Source organism: Strongylocentrotus purpuratus, unplaced genomic scaffold, assembly GCF_000002235.5.
Source record: "Strongylocentrotus purpuratus isolate Spur 01 unplaced genomic scaffold, Spur_5.0 spur5_scaffold_16, whole genome shotgun sequence".
NCBI lineage: Eukaryota > Metazoa > Echinodermata > Echinoidea > Camarodonta > Strongylocentrotidae > Strongylocentrotus > Strongylocentrotus purpuratus.
In genome coordinates this window covers 20,768,603-20,792,330 of record NW_022145601.1, presented here as the reverse complement: position 1 = coordinate 20,792,330, position 23,728 = coordinate 20,768,603, and the positions used below count along the sequence as shown (strand labels likewise).

The 23,728-nt window shown below is 38.7% G+C and overlaps 1 protein-coding gene and 2 long non-coding RNA genes across 3 annotated transcripts; all 3 read left to right on the top strand.

The window, feature by feature from the left end:
- Nucleotides 1-86: 86 nt before the first annotated feature.
- Nucleotides 87-10,300, top strand: LOC105437845. Its single transcript, XR_004064362.1, has 3 exons — nucleotides 87-486; nucleotides 8,928-9,026; nucleotides 9,811-10,300. It is a non-coding gene; the product is annotated as an uncharacterized LOC105437845 (long non-coding RNA).
- Nucleotides 10,301-11,275: 975 nt separating this feature from the next.
- LOC105441380 lies at nucleotides 11,276-14,371 on the top strand. The gene is made up of 3 exons (XM_030987458.1): nucleotides 11,276-12,626; nucleotides 13,063-13,316; nucleotides 14,162-14,371. The coding sequence occupies exons 1-3, from the start codon at nucleotides 11,630-11,632 to the stop codon at nucleotides 14,369-14,371; spliced, it is 1,461 nt and encodes a 486-aa protein (XP_030843318.1). The 5' UTR covers nucleotides 11,276-11,629.
- Nucleotides 14,372-18,884: 4,513 nt separating this feature from the next.
- On the top strand, nucleotides 18,885-22,199 carry LOC105441381. The gene is made up of 3 exons (XR_004064435.1): nucleotides 18,885-19,185; nucleotides 19,881-19,973; nucleotides 20,780-22,199. It is a non-coding gene; the product is annotated as an uncharacterized LOC105441381 (long non-coding RNA).
- Nucleotides 22,200-23,728: the final 1,529 nt, after the last annotated feature.

Sequence of the window (23,728 nt, the reverse complement as noted above, 5' to 3'; positions counted from 1 at the left end):
ATAATGTGCGCCATAGAGATCCCATATTGTGTACATAGATAATGCGTAACTGTTTTCGCGGGGAATACCCACGTAAATGCACTTGATCGGTGAATACAATTTTTGTTTTCGAAGTGGGCTGCAACAGATCGCCATTTTTATTTGTGCTCACTTAAAACAGCAAATCAACCAGACAATAGCGCATTTTTACTGATATCAACCGACCCACGTACGTATAGTACTGCTAGTGTGCGAAAATAATATTCTTTTTACTACACAGCAGGTTCACAAAAAATAGCAGTAGGCCTACGTTAATTGGATCGATACCTACATGATATTCAGGCAGGAGATTTACGAGGAGATGTACATAGAACATGCACTATACATTAAACTCCGTTCGTGTCATATATCATAATAGTACTGTGCAGTTATACTTTGAATATTGTGCTCCATTGCTTCGATCTGATCTGTCGTAGAAGAGAACGAATTGCCAGTTGCTGATAAAAGGTAGGGTTTTACTCCATGCAGTAGGTGTATTCATGTTATATTATATATATATATATATATATATATATATATATATATATATATATATATATATATACCGACAAAAAAGTATGATGTTATTTTAATTTATCCTCAAATACAATGTTTTAAACGGGGTTTGAAGGGGGTGTTCGAAATAGAGCCAGCGCACACCGGTCGATCTGCACTGGAGTAGTTCAAACACAGGCTCTTATTTTACACTTTTCCCTTATTCATAAAGCCTTGAGCAGAGCCTAGATCTGTCAGTTTCTTGAATGATTAAATTTAACGGAAATAGATTCTACAATGTACATGTCTTCTTCTTTAAATGCCTAATTCATTTTGAAAGTCACAGGTTCCAAGAAACAAGGTGTATCATGGTGATTAGAAATTAGGAAAGGAAACATAAATATTGACAAATGTAATACTGTGTTGATTGATTGATTGATTGTTATTCGCCAAGCTTCCAACATGCAACAATATACAAGAATCAGGGGCGTCGCCAAAGGGGGGGGGGGTGCGACACCCCCCCCACCTGTCAGGATATTGTCGGTAAATTTGTACTGCCGTCGGGAAAAAGAGAAAAGGGGGAGGGAAAAAAAGAGAGGAAAAAACAGAGAGGGGGGGGAAGAGAGGGGGAAAAAGAGAGGGAAAGGGAAAGAAAAGAAGAAAAAAAAAGAAAAGAAAGAAAGGTAAAGAAAGGAAAAGAAAGAGAAGAAAGAAAGAGAAAAAAAGAAAAAGAGGGAGGAGAGGAAAGAAAGAAAAAGAAAGAAAAAGAAAAGAAGACTAAAAAAGAGAGAAAAAAAGTGAAAGGGAAACAAAAGAAACGGGGAATGAAAGAGAGGAGAGAGAGGGGAGGTAAGAGTCTAAGAGAGGAGGAGTGGGAATAAACGAGAGAAGGGGGTAGTTGGGTGTAATCGTCTCGTCGAGGGAGCAAGAAAGACACGGGTAAATATGTTGCTATGTCGGGTCAGCTTTGTCGGTATTCTTGCTCGATCCTCGTACTATATCAAGACAAAAGTTTGAAGTCGGTGAGATGTATATTGTCGGTCGGCCGACAAGTTTTTCCCTACGAACTGTGACTTCTTCAGGCCTCGAATTACATCAAATTTGGGTCAAGGCCACTTTTTAGAGAGGGCACAAATCCTCTGAAAGGGGCACAAATCTATCCTAAGGGGCACTAAGGCCAACGTGAAAAGTGCTCGTAAAATCACCTCACACCGTTGTTTTCAAGGTGGGGGGGGGGGGGATATGTGCACCCAGGGGCGGATCCAGGATTTCTTCCTTAGGGGGGGGGGGGGGCCACTTTTTTGTTGTTGTCCCCCCAAAAAAATCGCAACGACTCAGCCAGCCGCTGAATAAGCGGGGGGGGGGGGGGGGGGGGGGGGGGGGGGTAAGAGGACACTTTTATATGTTTTTTGGTCTCGAAATTTGAAAATTTGACATTTTGTTCCCTTTGGGGTGGGGGAGGGGTGGGGGGGGGGGTGAGGTCACCTTTTTTAGATCAGCCATTGGCATAATTTTTTTTTGTGTGTGTGTTTCATTTAAAAAAAAAAAAGGGGGGGGGGTTGCTCCAAAATACAGACATAAAAAAAACCGAAGGGGGGGGGGGTTAGCGCCCCAAACCCCCCCCCCCCCCGCGTACGTGCCTGCTCGTCTGAATACAGTTCCCCTCCCTCCGCGCAAAGCGCGGAAGCTTTTACGTTTCATTAAATCATTAGAGAAAGAAGAGGTTTCGTTGTACCGTTTTTTACTCTTAATCCTCGTCTAAATTCATCCCCCCCCCCTCCCCCGCAAAGCTCGGAAGCTTTTACGTTTCATTAAATCATTAGAGGAAGAAGACGATTCGTTGTCCCGTTTTTTACTCTTAATCCTCGTCTAGATTCATCCCCTCCCCCTCCCCCGCAAAGCTCGGAAGCTTTTACGTTTCATTAAATCATTAGAGAAAGAAGACGATTCGTTGTCCCGTTCTCGACTCTTAATCCTCGTCTGAATTCAGTTCCCCCCCCATCCGCGTGCGCAAAGCGTGAAAGCTTTTACGTTTTATTAAATCATAAGAGAAAGAAGACAATTCGTTGTATCGTTCTCGACTCTTAATCCTTGTCTAAATTCAGTTACTCCACCTCCTGCGCGATCGAAGCGCGGAAGCTTTGACATTTAATTTAATTATTAGAGAAACAAGACGATTCGTTGTACCGTTCTCGAAAATAATCCTCGCCTGCATGAATACAGTTTTCCCCTTCCCGCGCAAAGCGCGGAAGCTTTTATGTTTCATTGAATCATTAGAGAAAGAAGACGATTCGTTGTACCGTTCTCGACTCTTAATCCTTGTCTGAATTTCAAAAATGTTTTTTGTCTGCTCCTTTTTCTTCATACGTCCTCTTCCTTTTCTCCCCTCTCTTTTTTTGGCTTTTTTTGGGGGGGGGGGGCGCCCCCACTGCCCCCCCCCCTGGCTACGTGCCTGTGGTCAGATGAACATCTTTTGATACCTTGTTCGCCCCCGGAAACTCATGGGTTGAAGGCAAATTACGGTCAGATAAGCATTCAGGGGCCCGCCCCAGGGCCCCTGGTGGAGTCGAGGGTGCGGAAACCCCTGAATTTCAGGGGTTTCAGGCATTTGATGAACATATTTTTATACCTTTTTTGTGACACTGGCAGGATACTGATTGGCGTGAGATCCAGCGGGCGGAGCCCCCAGAAGCCCATGGGTTTAAAGCATTACATTACCGTCAGATTAGCATCCAGTGGGGTCCAGGGGGCAGAGCCCCCAGAAGCTCAGGGGTTTAAGCATTTGATTACGGTCAGATGAACATGTTTTTATACTTTATTTGCGACACTGGCAGGACACTGATTGGCGTGAGGTCCAGCGGGCGGAGCCCCCAGAAGATCAAGGGTTTTAGGCACTAAATTGCAGTCAGATGAGTATCAAGAGGCCTGCCAAAGAGCCCTTGGTTGGGTCCCGGGGGCAGAGCTCAGGGGTTTTAGGCGTTTAATTACGATCAGATGAGCAATTTTTGATACCTTATTTTGTTGAGAAACTGGTAGTTAACTATTTTTTCTTTCTTGCTCTCTTTCTTTCTATTTCTCTTTAAAATGCTTTTCAAAAAAAAATGGGGGGGGGGGGGGAGTTTCCCCCTTTGACGTTTCATTGAATTATTAGAGAAAGAAGATGATTCGTTGTACCGTTCTTGACTCTTTATCCTTTTCTGAATTCCAAGGGAAGCGCGGAAGCTTAGACGTTTTTAATAAATTATTAGGGAAAGAAGACGATTCGTCTCGATCTCGACTACCGGTATTATCCTTTTCTGAACTCAATTCACACCCCTCCCGCGCGATGGGCGGAAGCTATGACGTTTTAATTAAAACGTATGGGAAAGAAGATGATTCTTTGTACCATTATCTCGACTCTTAATCCTTTTCTGATTTAATTCCAGAACCTCCCGAGAAAAATCCAAGTTTTTCACTGATTAAACACTGTGAAAACGCACCAAAAAAGGTCACAACGCGAAGTAAAGATGTTGAACCAACGATGGGTAAACAAAACTTCCCGATATTGATTGGTTCAAATAAAAAGGATGGATTGAAAAACTAAGCCTGAGTCATTACGGTTTTTGTGCCAAACGTTTCAGTCATTTGGATGAAGACATTCTTTCATATCTCCGTATCGGCAATTAAGTCCCGCTAATTAATTTAGGAGTTCCATAGTGGAAATTAAGTCTCGCCAATAATTATTGTTTTAGATCTCCGTAGGGGCACCAAAGTCTTGCCGATTATCATTGTTTTAGATCTCCGTAGGGGCAACAAAACCTTCCAGTAATTATTGTTTTTAGAGCTCCGGAGGGGCAACAAAACCTTGCCGACTATTATTGCTTTTAGAGCTCCGGAGGGGCAACAAAACCTTCCGGTAATTATTGTTTTTAGAGCTCCGGAGGGGCAACAAAACCTTGCCGATAAATATTGTTTTTAGAGCTCCGGAGGGGCAACAAAACCTTGCCGACTATTATTGTTTTTAGAGCTCCGTAGGGGCAACAAAACCTTCCGGTAATTATTGTTTTTAGAGGTCCGTAGGGGCAACTAAACCTTGCCGATAATTATTGTTTTTAGAGCTCCGGAGGGGCAACAAAACCTTCCGATAATTATTGTTTTTAGAACCTCGGAGGGGCAACAAAACCTTGCCGATAAATATTGTTTTTAAAGCTCCGTAGGGGCAACAAAACCTTCCGGTAATTATTGTTTTTAGAGCTCCGGAGGGGCAACAAAACCTTGCCGATAAATATTGTTTTTAGAGCTCCGTAGGGGCAACAAAACCTTCCGGTAATTATTGTTTTTAGAGCTCCAGAGGGGCAACAAAATCTTGCCGATTATTATTGTTTTTAGAGGTCCGTAGGGGCAACTAAACCTTGCCGATAATTATTGTTTTTAGAGCTCCGGAGGGGCAACAAAACCTTCCGATAATTATTGTTTTTAGAGCCTCGGAGGGGCAACAAAACCTTGCCGATAAATATTGTTTTTAGAGCTCCGGAGGGGCAACAAAACCTTGCCGATAAATATTGTTTTTAGAGCTCCGGAGGGGCAACAAAACCTTGCCGTCTATTATTGTTTTTAGAGCTCCGGAGGGGCAACAAAACCTTGCCGATTATTATTGTTTTTAGAGCTCCGTAGGGGCAACAAAACCTTCCGGTAATTATTGTTTTTAGAGCTCCAGAGGGGCAACAAAACCTTGCCGATTATTATTGTTTTTAGAGGTCCGTAGGGGCAACTAAACCTTCCCGATAATTATTGTTTTTAGAGCTCCGGAGGGGCAACAAAACCTTCCGATAATTATTGTTTTTAGAGCCTCGGAGGGGCAACAAAACCTTGCTGATAAATATTGTTTTTAGAGCTCCGTAGGGGCAACAAAACCTTCCGGTAATTTTTTTTTTTATATACTGTAGCTCCGGAGGGGCAACAAAACCTTGCCGATAAATATTGTTTTTAGAGCTCCGGAGGGGCAACAAAACCTTGCCGACTTATCATTGTTTTTAGAGCTCCGGAGGGGCAACAAAACCTTCCGGTAATTATTGTTTTTAGAGCTCCGGAGGGGCAACAAAACCTTCCGATAATTATTGTTTGTAGAGCCTCGGAGGGGCAACACATCCTTGCCGACTATCATTGTTTTAAGAGCTCCGGAGGGGCAACAGAACCTTCCGGTAATTATTGTTTTTAGAGCTCCGGAGGGGCAACAAAACCTTCCGATAATTATTGTTTGTAGAGCCTCGGAGGGGCAACAAAACCTTGCCGACTATCATTGTTGTTAGAGCTCCGGAGGGGCAACAAAACCTTCCGGTAATTATTGTTTTTAGAGCTCCGGAGGGGCAACAAAACCTTCCGATAATTATTGTTTTTAGAGCCTCGGAGGGGCAACAAAACCTTGCCGACTATCATTGTTTTTAGAGCTCCGGAGGGGCAACAAAACCTTCCGGTAATTATTGTTTTTAGAGCTCCGGAGGGGCAACAAAACCTTGCCGATAAATATTGTTTTTAGAGCTCCGGAGGGGCAACAAAACCTTGCCGACTATTATTGTTTTTAGAGCTCCGGAGGGGCAACAAAACCTTGCCGACTATCATTGTTTTTAGAGCTCCGGAGGGGCAACAAAACCTTCCCGTAATTATTGTTTTTAGAGCTCCGGAGGGGCAACAAAACCTTGCCGACTATCATTGTTTTTAGAGCTCCGGAGGGGCAACAAAACCTTGCCGACTATCATTGTTTTTAGAGCTCCGTATGGGCAACAAAACCTTTTTGAACATTACAAGTCGAGTTGGCTTACGATGACTATAATGTCGGCAAAACTTTTGTGGATTAAAATATTGTGGCCGTAAACGGTTTGATTTTGAAAAGGGCATTCCGGCCAGTGAGAGGGGCATGGCGGCAAATTGCCGATTGCCGGTGGGTAATTCGAGCCCTGCTTCTTATCCGCTGTGACGACTTCGAGAGTGACTACAACTACAATACTTGTATATTCTCGAAGTTTCACTTTCCTATAATAAATATCAGCTAAAGAAATCAGAGGTTTAACATTTTTGGGGAAACTAAATTCAAACAAGGTTTAAAAGTCAACAAAGGTACGACGTATCGTCTTTCTTTCTTTATATTGTGATGAAACGCCAAAAATTCCGCGCTTCGCGCGGAAGGGGAAACTTCATTTAGACGAGTCGAGAACGGTACAACGAATCGTCTTCCTTCTCTAATAATTAAATGAAACGTCAAAGTTTCCGCGCTTCGCGCGAGAGAGGGAAACTGAATTCAGACAAAATTAAAAGGACTTATTTAGAGTCGAAAACGGTACAACGAATTGTGTACTTTCTCTAATAATATGAGGAAAGATCAAAGCTTTCGCGCTTCGCGCGAGAAGGGGAAACTGAATTCAGATGAATAGGGCTTATTAAGAGTCGAAAACGGTACGACGAATCGTCTTCTTTCTCTAATAATTTAATGGCACGTTAAAAATTCCGCGCTTCGCGCGGAGGGAGAAGCTTTATTCAGATAAGGATTAAGAGTCGAGAACAGTAAACCGAATCGTCTGCTTTTTCTCATAATTTAATGAAACGTCAAAGCTTCCGCGCTTCGCGCGAGGATGGGAAACTGAATTCAGACAAATAGGGCTTATTAAAAGTCGAAAACGGTACAACGAATCGTGTTCTTTCTCTAATAATTTGAATAAACGCCAAAGCTTTCGCGCTTCGCGCGGGAGGGGAAACCGAATTCATATGAATCGGGCTTAAAAAGATTCGAAAACGGTACGATGAATCGTCTTCCTTTCTCTATATTGTGATGAAACGCCAAAAATTCCGCGCTTCGCGAGAGAGGGGAAAACTGAATTCAGACAAAATTAATAGGGCTTATTTACAGTCGAAAACGGTACAACAAATCGTGTTCTTTCTCTAATAATTTGAGGAAACGTCAAAGTTTTCGCGCGAGAGGGGGAATCTGAATTCAGATGAATAGGGCTTAATAAGAGTCGAAAACGGTACGATGAATCGTCTTCCTTTCTCTATATTGTGATGAAACGCCAAACTTAATTCCGCGCTTTGCGCGAAAGGGGAAAACTTCATTTAGACGAGTCGAGAACGGTACAACGAATCGTGTTCTTTCTTTAATAATATGAGGAAAGGTCAAAGCTTTCGCGCTTCGCGCGAGAGGGGGAAACTGTATTCAGATGAATAGGGCTTATTAGGAGTCAAAAACGGTACGACGAATCGTCTTCTTTCTCTAATAATTTAATGTAACGTCAAAACTTCCGCGCGGGAGGGGGAAGCTTCATTCAGATAAGGATTAAGAGTCGAGAACAGTAAACCGAATCGTCTGCTTTTCCTCATAATTTAATGAAACGTCAAAGCTTCCGCGCTTTGCGCAGGAGGGGGAGAAACTGAATTCAGACAAGGATTAAGTGTCAAGAACAGTACACCGAATCGTCTGCTTTTCCTCATAATTTAATGAAACGTCAAAGCTTCCGCGCTTTGCGCAGGAGGGGGAGAAACTGAATTCAGACAAGGATTAAGTGTCAAGAACAGTACACCGAATCGTCTGCTTTTTCTCATAATTTAATGAAACGTCAAAGCTTCCGCGCTTTGCGCGTGAGGGGGGGGGGGGGGACTGAATTCAGACAAGGATAAACAGTCGAGAACGGTACAGCAAATCGTCTTTTTTTAATAATAATTTAATGAAACGTCATAGTTTTCGCGCTTCGCGCGGGAGGGTGGGGGGAACTTCGACGCCCCTGACAAGAATAACAGATCCAAATTAATTCAGCTTGAACAGGATAACCCACGGAAGCTCGCGAACTTATTTCCAGTGGGGTCCCTGACAGAGATGTACACAATTAATAAGTTAAAAATAGTAATATTTACAGACAGATAATAATGATAATGATTATTATTATTATTATGATAATTCTTTTATTGTTGTTGCTTTTTTCCAATCAAACATGGATTTGAATTGAAAATATCAACATGCATTACACATTTACATTGCATGTTTTATACATCTTCAAGACAGGAACCCATCATGACAATTTATCTGTTTAAAATTGCATGTTGGTCTCTCTTTTATGAAAATTGAACTTTATGTACATTTTCTGTATTGCATTACATTTTGTCAAAGTGGACAAAGACAAAAATGGAAATTCTGTGATTACATGATTTTTCAATGAGAAATCATGAAGTGAAGGTTTCATTTTAGAGCATAATTTCAAACAGTGTACTCTTTTTGATACTCACTGTATAGTCTATAATGTCTTGAGATTCAAATGAACCAAATACGGTACGTCTGTTGGCCAATGAACGGACTCCGCGACCGAAATTTGTTACGACTTTATTTTAGGATCATTACCATACAATCAAATTTATATTCCTCGCCAATACGTTTTTTTTTTGTATTGTTCAAGGATCCTCTCCTCGAGGAGGCCAAGATGACCCGTAAACTTAAAGACGGCCAAAAGGAAGGAAGTGAGAAGCCTGTAGAGTCAGTAGATGGTGATGAAACGGTAAATAATGATGACGACGACGAAGATGATGATGATGATGATGATGATGGTGAACGATAATGATGATGATGATGGTGTTGCTACAAATTTCATTCTTCTAAATTACTTCTACTACTATAAATACAACAACTCCTACTATTACTACTACTACCACTTCTACTACCTATACTACTGGTATTACTACTACTATTATTTCTATACTACTACTACAACTACTGCTACTACTACTACTACGACTTCTACTACTAATACATCTACTCCTACTGACACCACTACTACTACTATTACTACTACTACTACTACTACTACTACTAGTGATACTGTTACTACTACTACTACTACTATTTCTACTACTACTACTACTACTACTTCTACTACTACTATTATTAGTTCTAATGATGATGATAGTAATAATGATATAAGTATAATACACTAATAGTAGTAATGGTGGTAGGAGAAGTACTTTGTCGTAGTAGTAGTAGTAGTAGTAGTAATCAATGTGATAATAATAATAACATTTAATTTATGTAGAGTATGATGATCTTGTATACCAATATACCGTGCATTTGTTAAAACTATTAATTCTATGAGCTGATCGCCATAGTACTATATCCCGAGGGGGGGGGGGGGGGTGCTCAATGGGGCTTTAAAATTGATTTCACAGTGTTTTTGGTCGTGGTTAAAGACTAGTCATATTCAATTGATTATTTTTCCTTTTTCTTATTTGTTTTTGCTTTGTGTGTGTGTGTGATTGTTGGTTTTTTTTCTTTCTTTTTTATGCTAGGAATATGGCTTTGGTTTTACGGAAGAGTTGAGTGCTAACTTATCTGATACGAAGAAATTGACTATCAACGTGCAAGCCGCTGATAGGATGAAATATGAAGGTAATACTGACAATAATAATTCATAATAATAATTTTGTTTATCCGGGAAGCACATATTTTCTTTACACAACTGTTAAGCCACTTCAGTGAAATATACTATGCAAACGACTAGAGACATAGTCTAACATTGAGAAATATAACATATTATATTCAAAGAAGCTGATTATTAAGAAGGCGGATTAGATATGGTATTGCTTTGCCTCACTATTTATAAAGTCCAAAAATAGGACAGAATAAATACTGAGATTCGAATTCACAACTCCAAGATTGCATTACGCTATCCTTACCGATTGAGCAAACGATGGGTTGATGAAAGCTGGGTTTGCATGATTATTATAACCATATCACTAACCCTAACGATTACCATGCGTGCATGCGCAGGTTTAAAATACAGTCATGGTTTCATTGGAATTTTTTCGCGAAAATTGCTGAACAGTTGTGTAAAAAAATACTTCATCCGGTAAGCCCCATCATGCAGCATCAATGCTGTTCTCCTTATGGCCCCGCAATCATTATTACGCTGATTGCCATGTTCCCATTTGCACCTCAGTGGAGAGTGGCAAATGTAGATACATTAGAGCCGAGCTGGGATTCGAACCCTCAATCCTTGGATTGAGAGTCAAGTGAATGAACCACTATACCACGAAACTTTCATTTCGATGATCAGTTCATGGATATCCACATTATCCAATCATATTTGGATACGGGGCGGGGAATGTCATGAACTCTCGCTCGCAAAAAAAGAACTTTTCAGAAAAGTATAGTTAATGAAATGAGTGAGTACTTTAACTTTAGATACATATTGTTCTTTGTGTGTGTGCGTGTGTATAGTATATATATATATATATATATATATATACACACACACACACACACACACACACACATAACAACACGCTAACACGGCGCAGATCCTCGGCTTTTAATCAGCGGGGACCTGAGGTAATTCCTGTAGCATATATAACATCAGAACGACAATAAAAACATTTGATTACTTTTTTTGACCGAGACTGCATGGTGTTTTTTGATGCATCACTACTCATATATAAACATTTTGTTTGACAAACCAAAACTCTCATTCCCTCATTATATAACTGATAGATGGTATGGTAAGGTTTTTTTATTTTTCAAATAAAAATATAAAAACAATATATGAAAAGTTTAAAAGTACATTTAAATCAAGAATATAATGAAAAGCTGGATAGCCCACTCAGCTTCTTTAACATGACAAAACTGTTCTTCCTTGGGGTCCAAATAAATAAAGGAAAGGTGAATGTCGTAGTCGTAAAATTAAGGACATCTATAGAAAACACATTAAAGGCAAATAAATTAAGAAACAATATCATAATTTATTTAGAACTTACAACAATTCCCGAGGAACAGGAACTCCAGTACCATCCTGAACTGGCAGAGGAGCCACAATACCACCCGCCAATAACATCATGGGCGTGGGATGCAGACCATGATACAACCATTCTTGATCTCCAACAATCGAACTTACCCTTGACAGAAGTGTTGTCATTTGTAGCTCGATCCTGTCCAAAATTACGTATTCTAAGACTACATGCAAACGTTCCAGTGTCCATTTCCGAGGAATCAGTCCTTGAGAGCGACTCCACAACGTCCGTCGATGAGAGGGATAAGAAGTATTCGCCTGAAATTGAAATATACATTCGATGTCGTCAGACGACTGACCTCCCATTTAGAGCTCTGCTGGCGATGGTTTCCTCCATCTTTCCCAAAATATCTGATCTGACTTTGGATGGAGATGACCAAACCAAGCTTGATATCTTGGGGTACATGCAACCGCTTCCCAGTAGCTTCCTCCCAAAACTTCGTAAGTTTTGTTTAAAACAATTTATGGGATCTCTTTGCCTGCTAACCTTTTCGAAATTTATCGTAGAACAACTTTCACATCTCCCGTTTCTTCGAATATCGCAGTGCAAGGTAGATGTTCAAATGGAAAGTAAGATGGAATTCTCTGACTCCGCTCTGTCTCACCTGGAAATCATTCCAGTCAATGTAATACCTTTTGCATGTCTAAACGAACTGGTATTCAAGGCTTTTAAAAGCATAACAAATTTCATCTTCCAGCATAATATAACAGCTGAACACCAAATCTACCTAGACTGGACCAAGACAGGGCAAATGCCCACTGAAAAGCTTTATTTGAAGCAGTCAACATCCTTGATAGCTTTCGAAGACCTCCTGGGCATCGTGAAGAAGTTTCCTAGGATAAGTAAACTCGAGACAGATGAGTGTGGTTCTTTAGAAAGAACAGAAATACTCGAAATAGTGAGATCATGTACACAACTACAATACTTCTCTTCTGTTGCAAGAGGTGTAAGCCGTATTCTCGCCATTTCTGATCAGTTCATGCGGAAACCTACCTCTAAACCTATCAGCAAATCATTTGGCAAGCTAGGAGGGGAGCTAAGACTTGAGACACACGACATTACGCTTTGTGTGCCAGAAGGGGCCATACAGGAAGAGGGGAAAATTGAAATTGGTCTCCAGGCGTTAACCAATCCTCCATCCACACACTTCCAAGAGGACGAGATGGTCTGCAGCTTCGGATTCCAGTGCACTATTCTGAATTCACCAGGTTTCAGATTCGCAGTACCCGTCAGAGTGACCCTTCCGCATTCTGCCATCCTTGGTGATCCTTCTGAAGTCGGGACGGGGATCTACAATGGTGAGCTGTGGCATGATACAGGTAAGAACATCATTTTTCTAGCTCATGTGCTACCATGCATAACACCCAAGGCACACCAACGAGACTGACACTAAATGAAAAATAGACAAAACAAAATACAAAACAAACAAGGCTAACTACATGTACATTACTTTGAATGGCTAAGATTAATTGGTCAAGTTGAAGTCAATTTTTTGCCGCCCTATAAATCATTATTCAGTATTCATATGCATATCAGTTGCATATGTAGATTTTCCCTTTTGTTTAACCCAAAATGCAGGAGCGGTTTTTGAAGATTTTGGGAGGAGTGGGGGGGGGGGGTGAGCCGTACAAACCCCATAGAAACGCTACTACCAAAATGAATGTTTGCTTTTCTGTCAAATGATCAAGGATTTCATTTGTTTTATATATCTTGATGATGATTTTTAAATGCTCGGCACTTCCATGTACTAACCAGGAGATGTGCAGATCAGTACCATCACTTACGTCCCGCCGTCAGAAAATAGACTTCCAAGTTGTAAGGTAGATGACAAGGAGATAACCGTCTTCATTGACCACTTTTCATTTGGATGGCCAGTCCTGAAGATTCGCAATCCATTTGTGAGAGGCAAGCGGTTGGGATGCTTGTCCTTCGTGCCAAAAGGGATGCCCCCAACGAAGAAACCGATCCTTAGAGTGCATCTCTTTGACAACGTTAAAGGCAATCCCAAGGTAACTTCCTTTATTCCTTCAAATCATTCTCATCCCGTTCAAGACTAGAATTCTTCAAAGATAAACTTGAGTTCTGGTAATGATAGAAAATAAATTAACAATACTTACTTAATGTTCAAGATTTTGGTAGAAAATGTATAGGGGCTGAGTAATGAGCATAGTAAGATAAGGAATAGGAAGATAAGGGAATCAAGGTAGGTAGGCCCGACACCATGTGCTGCACACAGGTCCTATGTGCAAATGAGAATTGTGGCTCTTATTAAAGATGATTTCGAGCAATTTTTTATGAGGTTGATTTTATTTTACTGGTTCAAACAATCAATCTACTGCAGGATAGACATTCCAAAATGAATTATAGCCATGTTCTCTCAACATACGACATATTTACGACATTACGATGCCAATATGTAATTTTCATAATATCTATAATGTTCTCTCAGTAACTGTGTTAACTTATTATGGGCGTTCCCAACTGAAGATATGCTTTTCGGCTTTTCGCCTTCTTCTGGTGTCTGAATTATTTACTGTTTACTCTATGTTGAAATCATTGTTACTCATATACACATTGTGTTTCATGTCGTACCGTTAACAAAGAAATAAATGTTAATAAATACAAAATACAAATATACCAGAGCTCAATATTAGCTAAATATTGATCACATCTTAATCTTCAAATTGGCAACACTAATATTAATCTTTTATTGCTTCATTGTTCTAATAAAATTAATGTATCTAAACTTCCCCTTTAAAGATAGTATTACTAGAAACGTGTTATAAAGCAAGATAATGCATGTTATTTTTTATGTTATTTACATAATCGTTGATATTGTTCATTTATTTTTAAGGAGATTACTGAGGATGAATCCGAGTGTGATTTCCGCAAGGCTCATCCTAAGAAAGAACTCCAGGCGAGAGCCAACCTAGATGTCACTTACGGTATGGATGGAAGCAACGACCATGGCAACGAGCCCGAGCAGACTCCGGTATGGGCTAACTTATATCTCTTTATTCAAACCATAGCAGTTAGGAGTTTTCTAAATAAAGAAATAAATTAGGTTTCCTGGTCAAATTGGCAACAATTATTATTATTTTCCACTCATAATTATAAATGATTGTAAATAATAAAAATGTATATCAAATGAAACAATGTTAATTAGAAAAAAAACAGCAAATTGCCAATTCGCGCATAAAAATAATCATTACAAATTTTACACCATGTTGCCAGTTTAGCAATTAAATAGTTCTTATTCATGAACAACTCAATATACGGCATTAAAATTAAATAAAGATTTTAGTTTAATCCAAAGGTATTACAAAAAGTCTCTAAAAGGAGATTATGTTTACCAACTGTCTAAAATAAAAGGCCCATACATTTCCAAGTTAAAGCCCCACTGTCCTAGCTACTTGCTCCCTCTATATAGAAAAATTCCCCAATCGGTGCCTGTTGGTCCCCATGATCCTCTTTTTCTTATGTTAGTTGAGAGCTAATGAGATAGCCACCTGTCAGTGACCTCGCTGTGTGGTCTAATCCCTTCTGGCCCAGTAGTATTGGCGGTCTTTAAAACACGAAACCAAACCAAATAAAACGTTCGTCTGAGTTTCTCGTTTATTTGATTGCCTTTTTTTGTTTGTTTATTTCGTTTTATTTAATTATTTTGTTTGATGGTAAAGGTAAAACACAATGAAACAAATTATGCACGTAGACCTAGCCTCAGACCGTCCACAAAAAGGCATTCCCGATGTTTTAGACTTGTCTAGATTTTTTTGCAAGTAGAAGATATGAGTAGGCAATACCCTAATAGTCTTTCCTAATGTTCCTCCAGATAAGGAAGGAAACGGCCACAGTAAAGTGTATTACAGTGTATTGTAAATTTGTAATACACTGATAGGTTTGCAGTGATTTTGTTAAATATTTTGTTTAGAGGTGTCGGTAGTATAGGGGTTCATTCACTTGACTCTTAATTCTAGGGTTTAGGATTCAAATCACAACCTGGTGATAACGTCATTTGGCAAGACATTAATCCGAATCTGCCACTCTCCACCCAGGTGTAAATGGGTAGCTAGCAATCGCTGGGGTAGTAATAATTGCAGGGCCCTCGATCATAATGAACAGCTTCCCTGGTTAAACTATATCATTAATATTATCAGCATCATTATCGCTATCATCACCATTATTATTGTTATTATCATTAAAATTGTTATTATCATTTTCAATATTACTATTATTATTATTACAATCAGCAACATTTCTTTTACAATAATGAAATAACTTTTACTTTTGAACAGCGGACAATTCTGTTCAATGACATCAGGAAATTGATCCGAAATACTGTCGACTTCATGCTGGACTTCTCTGAACGCGGGGAGCAGTTTGCTGTGGTTAATCTATCGTTAACTGAGGGTACTAAGAATAGGGGCGATCTTCTTTTCAACATTGACTACTCAGGTGATTGATATTAAAGGAGCAAAACAAAAAAACTTTTGATAAGTTGTGGTAAATATGAAAAAATGTTTTGTGCTTTTTCTCAGTCCATTTATTTAGGTTTGGCACATATCATATGAAGTTCTGAGGTGATGTTTTACTCTTCAAAAAATGAAATGATATCTCAACCTCTATCTATATTACTCATGTTAAAAATATATATATTTGTTAATTATATGTATCATGTAGTTGTCAATTGAATGTGTGTTGTCATTTCTGCCGGGCAGGGCCCCCTCTGCCCTTAGGAAGAACTTGGTATCTCAGTTACCTATAGGGCAACCCTGATAAATCTAAACTTAATCAAATAAAGTCGAATCAAATCATTTCAACAATAGGTGGTGACACATCGGGTTCATCTCCGGATGCCAGGGCAGATGAAGGATCGACAAGGTCAGTGATAATGAACACAGGTTGGATGTTTTAACTATTAACCCACAGCGTCTACAAAAATCATCTTTTCTTCCTCAAATTAGCACCGATAATTACTTTTTTCCAATTCTATGGTTAACAAAAGGAGAATGTATATGAATTGAATCAATGTGAATACGAATTATCAAAGGCAGTACAAATTTGCCAATTTGAAGTATAGATTTTAAACCTTGTTCCCATTTTAGACACTGTCTTAAAGTTACTGTGTCCCATTTGTAGGTCAAAAAATGAAAAGATTAAATTTCAACGGCATTTGAAAGACAATACTTATTTAGAACTTCCCTCAAAACGAAAGGGTTTGGAAAATGGCTTTTTTGTGGAAAAATAACGACGATTAGTTGTCGAATCGACATAAGTGATTGCAATCAACTAATTAATAGTCTGAGTTGCAGACCCTTGTACTGAATGGTCGTACGTTTTGTGCTGCACAAAGATTCAATCAGTTTAATTTTGGCCATTACAAGTAGTGGGTTATTGATGTTGACAAATGCTCATGTATCTGTTACAGCTCATCTTATATATGTTATTACCAGAGAAAAAAAAGTTGTCAGTCAGTTACTCAATTGTGTCTAACAGGAGAGTCTAGAAAGTAAACGGGTTTCTTTGCATAATTTGAATACTAGGACACTGCTAACGTTTACATTTAACAGATAGGACATACATGACATAATCATAATTCCTGCAAAGTTCTACAGAACTTTATGTTGGTTGCAAAAGGGACATAGTTTCTTTTAAGGTCGGGTGACATCCTAATATAAATTGATTCCTGTTTGTGTGCAGGGATGCACGCATACAACTCATATTCTGTTATTCAAACATCTAAATATATTTCATAGATTTTAAAATATTTTTAAAAACAATTTTCTCAGACCTGCTTAGCTACACCCTCAAAAAATGCTCCAGATCTCATTCAACTTAGCTTGTCAATCATTAGTGAGCTACCAAGGGAGAGTGGTATGTAGCTTCACCAGAGCTGACCACCTGTTTACAATAGACCATACATTGACAACCGTATCAGGACAATTACCCCCTGGACAATCACCCCTTGGAAAATTAAACTCCCGGAAAACAACCCCCAACAAAAACCATCCCCGAGAACATTTACCCCGGGAAATCACCCCCTAGGACAATTACAACCCATCCCTAAAAATTATCCACAGGACAATTACCCCACCCCTGGAAAAACAAGGACAACCACCCCCGAGAACAATTACCTCAACGCCGGATAATTACCATTTTTTCATTAAAGTGGAAGTCCACCCTCAAAATAAGTTGGTTTAATTTTTTTTGGGGGAGTAACCGTCCTCGGGGGGAGGGGATGATTGTCAAAGGTGGTAATTTTTTAGGGAGGAAATTGTCCTGGGGGGGGGGGGGGGGTAATTGTCCACAGGGGGGGGGGTTAAGGGGGTTGATAATTGTCCTCTGGGAGAGATATGATTGTCCAAGGGGGTAGTATTTAGGGGGTATTTTTCCTCGGGGGGGGGGGTCATTATCGAGTTCAAGTTCAAGTTTTTATTGTTCCACATTTTACCAAAAATAGTATATGAGCACGTCTCAATGATTGTCAATTCATATAGTAGATTACGTAGAATGTGAGGAACCTATCAAGAAGCAGTGCTCGTATATTATAGGTTCCTGGAAAAAATAAGTATTGTAGAAGAAAACCCCCAAAGAGGGGAGAAATTTAAAACCAAATGGAATAAGGAAATTTGTATACAAAATAATGCATTAGCACCAATACACAGAGTCACCCGGTTAAAATGCGTAGTCAAAATGCGTAGTCAACCGAGCAATTCAGGTAGCATAGCACAAAGTAATTTGTTTATATACATTTATAAAAAAAAAACGGAACATGCATCATTAAATAACAATTAAGATTAGCATTGAAGGTAATTGTCCTTTTAGGGTAATTTTCCGGGGGGTATTGCTGAGAACCGGAAAATGTATCCATTCATGCGTTTATTCAAATCATAACGGTATTCTATCATGACACCTTAAATATCTAATCAGGACAATGACCCCCCGAAAATGACCCCCTGGAAAAAAACATCCAAGGACAACCACCCACGAGGAAAATAGCCCCCGAGATAATAATCCTCCATGGACAACTACTCACCACCCCTGAAAATTACTCCCTAGGGAAATTACCTTCTCTGTTCCCCTGAAAATAAGTTGGTTAAAGCAGAATTTTATAAATGGGATAATTATTGTCCACGGGGGGGGGGGGGGGGGGTGAATGTCTAAGAGGGTAATTTTCATAGGGGGTGGATAATTGTCCTAGGGGGTAATTTTTGGGGGTAATTTTCCTCGGGAGTAGTTTTCAGGTGGGGGGGGGGGGGGGGGGGGGGTGGTGATTGTCCACGGGGTAATTGTCTTAGAACCGGCAAATGTATCCATACATGCGTTTATTTAAATCATATCGTTATTCGATTATTACATCTCAAATATCTTATAAGGAAAAAAAAAACGGAAAATGACAACCTGGAAAATAACCACCCCCAAGGACAACTAACCCCCTGATAATTGTCCACGGGTGCTTCCGTGGGGAACTATCATCAGGGTTATTGTCTGGGGGGGGGGGGGGGTAATGTCCGCTGTTAATTAGTCGCTGGTAATTGTCCTAAAACCTTAAATATGTATATTTATTTTCTAGCGACAGTACATCGCAACTTGTGATGGCGGACATTTTGACGGAAAAATTTGTGCTGACATTGTCACAAAAGATTGATCCTGGGCAGGTCACCGCACAAACCATAAGCGTTTGCCTGGGATTAAGCCGAGCCAAGGGCTCTGGCGCAGCGATACAGGCAAATGTCGACAAAAATCAACATTACGCATTCGAAGATCTCTTGTGCCAGTATGTTTTGAGGAATGGACGGAACAGTGAAAGTGCTCTCAATCTGAGAAGGAAATTTCTAGAGAATGGCATGAAGGAATATGCTGACGTCATCAAAGCAGGTTCGTAGATTATTCTTTTGCTTATGTTAATTTATAACATAAATAACCACATAGTAATGATAACAATTTACAGAGCTAAAAACAAAGCCGATATCTTGCATTTCATACAATCAATTGTCTACACACTAGTCAAGATGTGAAAGAACTCTTGAAAAAAGGGAATCATTATTCAGCCTCGAATATGATATTTAAGTGGTAATAAGGTATTTTCCTCTTCATTTTCGTGCTTCAATTATTTGCATATTACTTACTATCTCTGAAATGTTATTTACTCATCAAAATAAACTACCCAAAGTGATATTATATATTTGGGCATCTTGCGGTTTCTGATACTTTGCTTTCATGAAGTTGACATTATTCCAAAATACATTTTTAATATTTAACTAACATTCCCTTTGCGGCAGCGCAGGGCACCGCAGCACCCGGTTGAAAAACACTGTGCAAGGGGATCCTCCTTGTCCCTTTATAGAGTGGGAAAATTTTGAATTTTAAAGTGAAACGGGTACACATAGTCTTACTCTCTCTCTGTCTCTTTTCCCGTATTTATTTACCCTTTCTGCTGTACGTACAACGCATTAAGAACGCAGATCTCAAGATTTCAATTAAGACCTATTATGTTGTTCCCAGGTAACATGTTCACATAATCCATATTGTGATATGATATCTTCACAAACATTTGTGCTTTTTGTCTCCAGAACTAGAGAAGTTTAGAATTCCTGTCCCGTCAGACAAAGAAACACTCAAGGACTGACTTGTATCCTCCCCGAGCCATCCTTGCGGCACACCAGGTAATCATATTCACAACTTTCTATTCCTCTCACAAGCTTTATGAGACAACCACAACTTTCCACTATCACAAAAAAGGTGATTTGTCGGTACCAGCAGAGCACTGCAGCAGGGAGTACATATGCTACTCATTAATAAATTGCACAATGTGGTTGCAATGAGGAAACAAAATTATTTTGTCAGTGAATAAAACAGGTAATTTATCTTATTATCAATAGATAAACAAAGTAGAACTACCCAACGATAACCTCAACAACAAAGTCAACAAAGTCTTTCTGTTCAGATAATATATATATATATATATATATATATATATATTTCTAATACTGACATACATGTGCATCCTCTGCTCCCCTTGTCGATAGAGGTAAGCCCGGAAGGTAGGTCAATATCATATAAACGCTAATTAAAACAAAAAATGATTTTGGTTAGGACTTTTTTTTACATTTTGTCAAATTTGTCTTATCAGAGGTAAAATAGGATGAAAGTGTATTTGGCTAAATATTTAAACATCAATAATTATAAAGTGTAATTCCTAGCAATCTGAATTATATTTATATACTGCTGTTAACCAAAGATGTATAGGTAAAGGCATGGAGTAACTCCATGGTAAAGGTAAGTTGGTAAACAACTCTTTTTTTTCAATTCAAGATTAAAAAAGATTCCTAAATTTACAATTATGACGACAACATACTTGGTTAGGATCCTGTATATGATTGGAGATGGTTGTAGTCAATAATTAAGGTGTTTTGGATGACTCTTTGAATATTCTGAATAATTTCTATTTTGTTTCCCTTTTATTTCTTAGTTGCATGGAAGTAAGTGATGAATTTGACAAGATCTTGCGGAGGGTAGCCGAGTTTATGAGTGATGATTAAGAAATCGACCGCCTTGCTTCGGAACTGTACGTCAGCGTACCAGATACCGAACGCTTCATCCGAAAAATGATGGCGTCACTTGGAGAGGTACCCTCGACATGCTGAGGACATGGCGCAAAAGGGTTGATAAATCGCAGGAACGTGTAAGACTTAGGGCTGCTCTACTTAGGGCTGAACAGATTAACCTTGTGAGCACCCTACTACCAGAAGAGGAGGATTAATAATTGAAGAGAAAGATGAGTTCTGAGAAAGGTGGAAAATGATTTTGAGCCCCTTTCTTCTATTCTCTTTACGTTAGTGTGAAAAATAACATAGTTAAAAAAATCCCCTGCAAAAAAGGGGCACTTCAAAAAACCCTTACATTCGAAATATACCAAGAAACAGATGAAGTGTTCAGACAAAATTTAATGCCACATGTGTGCGTAATCCCATATACACATTTATATTTACAATGCACGTGACATCCAGCTAGACTGTTTTTAGATGTTGATGATTCCGATAGTACACCAATTCCTAAGTGCTACATAATCAACCCTTTTCCATTGCGAAAGCTCCCCTCCCCAATGTTTTCATATTTCCCTTTTTTAAATCGCGACGGACATGGAAAACGCATGCAAATAACCCCCAAGTTCCTCAAGTCTCCCTAAACCTTATTTTAGGCCCGCTACTGCACATGACCACCTTTTTACAGGAGTTAGCTAGATTTCAACCCACATCGACATGGGATGACGAGTGACGAAGCAGAACTAACTGAACTACAGCACAAAATAGCACTTTGTTACAATATTTTGTTCAACAAGTCAGGTTACCCCCAGAACAGTGTTCATATTGTCCTGAGTGAATCTTCTTGTTCAAAATGTGTTTTGTTTGTCTGGTGTTTTTGTTTTTTAAACGTAAACGTGCTTTCACTGAGGTATTTGTCTCAAAACTGTTTACAGCTAGTAACACCAGAGGTGACAGTAGCGTCTCTAGGTATTGTGGCACCTGTTTTGTGGCACCATTGTTTGTGATTGAATTATTACAAGTTTCTCTTTTTTTATGTTTCATTTTTATTTTGTTACATTATCCCATGTTCTTTCAAACAAATAGTGGCTTCTAAAAATATATTATTGGCTGACGAAATATTCCTTGTCTCATATTCAATGTGTCATATTTTATACCACAGTACTTCTACATCTTCCCCGTTCAGTGTTTAAAACTCGATTAAATTTCATTATACAAATAGGGGAATGACCCAGCTGTCTTTCCCTTTCTTTTTCTACGTAAGAAAGGAGTTTTTATATTCATTGCATTGAAATGATGTACGGCTGTATATGCATAGTTTGTTTGATTAAAAATGCATTAGACGTATCTGTTTATATTTGTGGATCAGTGAATGTATGATTTGTTTGAATAAAATTGTACTTAACGTAGTATATTATTCAAAATAAAATTAGGCTGTATTAGTTTATCTTTCATTAGCAGAGTTAAAACTATATACAAATAATATACAGTTGATAGACTACGTGCCTATCTGCAAAGTGTAGGCCTTTGATATGAGGAATAAGGTCTTTTCCAGTTCAACTTTTACCTACCATTAAACCAACAATAAAGCCGGGTGAATAGAGGACCTGATGTGGTATGATTTAATTTAATTTGATCGGAATTTTATTGAATATGATTTGATTTGATTTCCTTTGATGGTGATTTTTTTATTTTTTTTTTATTTTACTGAGATTTTATTTCATTTGGCTAAGACTTGATTTGACTGAAATATGATTTGCTTTCCTTTGATTGAGATTTTATTTTATTTGATTAAATTGATATTTTTATTTTATTTGACTAAGACTTGATTTGACTGAGATATGATTTGATTTGATATCTGATTTTATTGAGATTTTACATGATTGGTTTTTACAATAACTATAGCTCTTTAAACAAAAAAAAAATCGTTAAAGATATTAATTAACCATTGAATTCTTCAGTAAGTTGGTTCTACCTTGTAATGGCTTATTCAGATATTACGCAGCAAAAGCGCCTAGGTTTTTATTTTCTTCTCATGACGAAAAGTGTAATAGGCTTCGAATTTCTATATCTTATTAAACAGAGCTCAGTGGGTATGAATATGTCCTTTGGTGGGCATCTGCCTTTGATTTTACATGTAATTGAAAACCGCGGCGGTTTTTTTTTGCGGCGGGTTACCTCGCCATCTCTGAACAACCCTTATTAAAGAGAAGAGAAAGTCTTCCCTAATGATATTTTGGCGGTTCATAACATTCAGTAAATTATTCCAATGAATTAATTGGAATTTAACTCGAATTTTTATTTGGCCTATATGCATGTGCATCGATCTACATAAATTGTAAGGTCTAGTTATATTTCATATTTTGTTTTGAATCATCTAAATATAGGCATGTTGAGCAATTTCAACGAGCAGCAACAAAACAAGTATATTATTAGACGAAATAAAATTAAATTCATGTTTAGCGTCCCAGCCTGCTATATTTTTGTGTGGCCGCCTACTTTAAACAAAAATATAAATCAAAACAACATGATAAACATAGGCCTTCTACTAAAACGATTTTTTTTTTCCAGAAAATTTATAAAAAAAACAAAAGCTGGCCAGACGCCGCATTTGATTGGCAAAAATTACAAGTGCAAAGATATGTGTACTTAAAATAAATGACATCGCGAGAAAATCGGGAGCCGGCTTACCGTAAAAGAAGTATACCTAGGTCGAAACTATGTTCATGATCATTGCGTCAAACCGGTTAGTCCAGAATCTGGCCGATTTAAGTTTGATCTCCACCTCTTTTACCTCTGACATTGTTATGCCTCCGTTACGAAGAAGCCGGAGGCATTTTGTTTTTGGGCTGTCCGTCCGTCCGTACGTCTCGAGA

Bases quoted from the DNA above. Each gene is read 5' to 3' on its own strand.
- LOC105441380 (XM_030987458.1), top strand. From the start codon at position 11,630: ATGGTTTCCTCCATCTTTCCCAAAATATCTGATCTGACTTTGGATGGA. The intron at 12,627-13,062 runs GTAAGAACATCA...TGTACTAACCAG, and splicing joins TGAGCTGTGGCATGATACAG to GAGATGTGCAGATCAGTACC. The intron at 13,317-14,161 runs GTAACTTCCTTT...TTTATTTTTAAG, and splicing joins ACGTTAAAGGCAATCCCAAG to GAGATTACTGAGGATGAATC.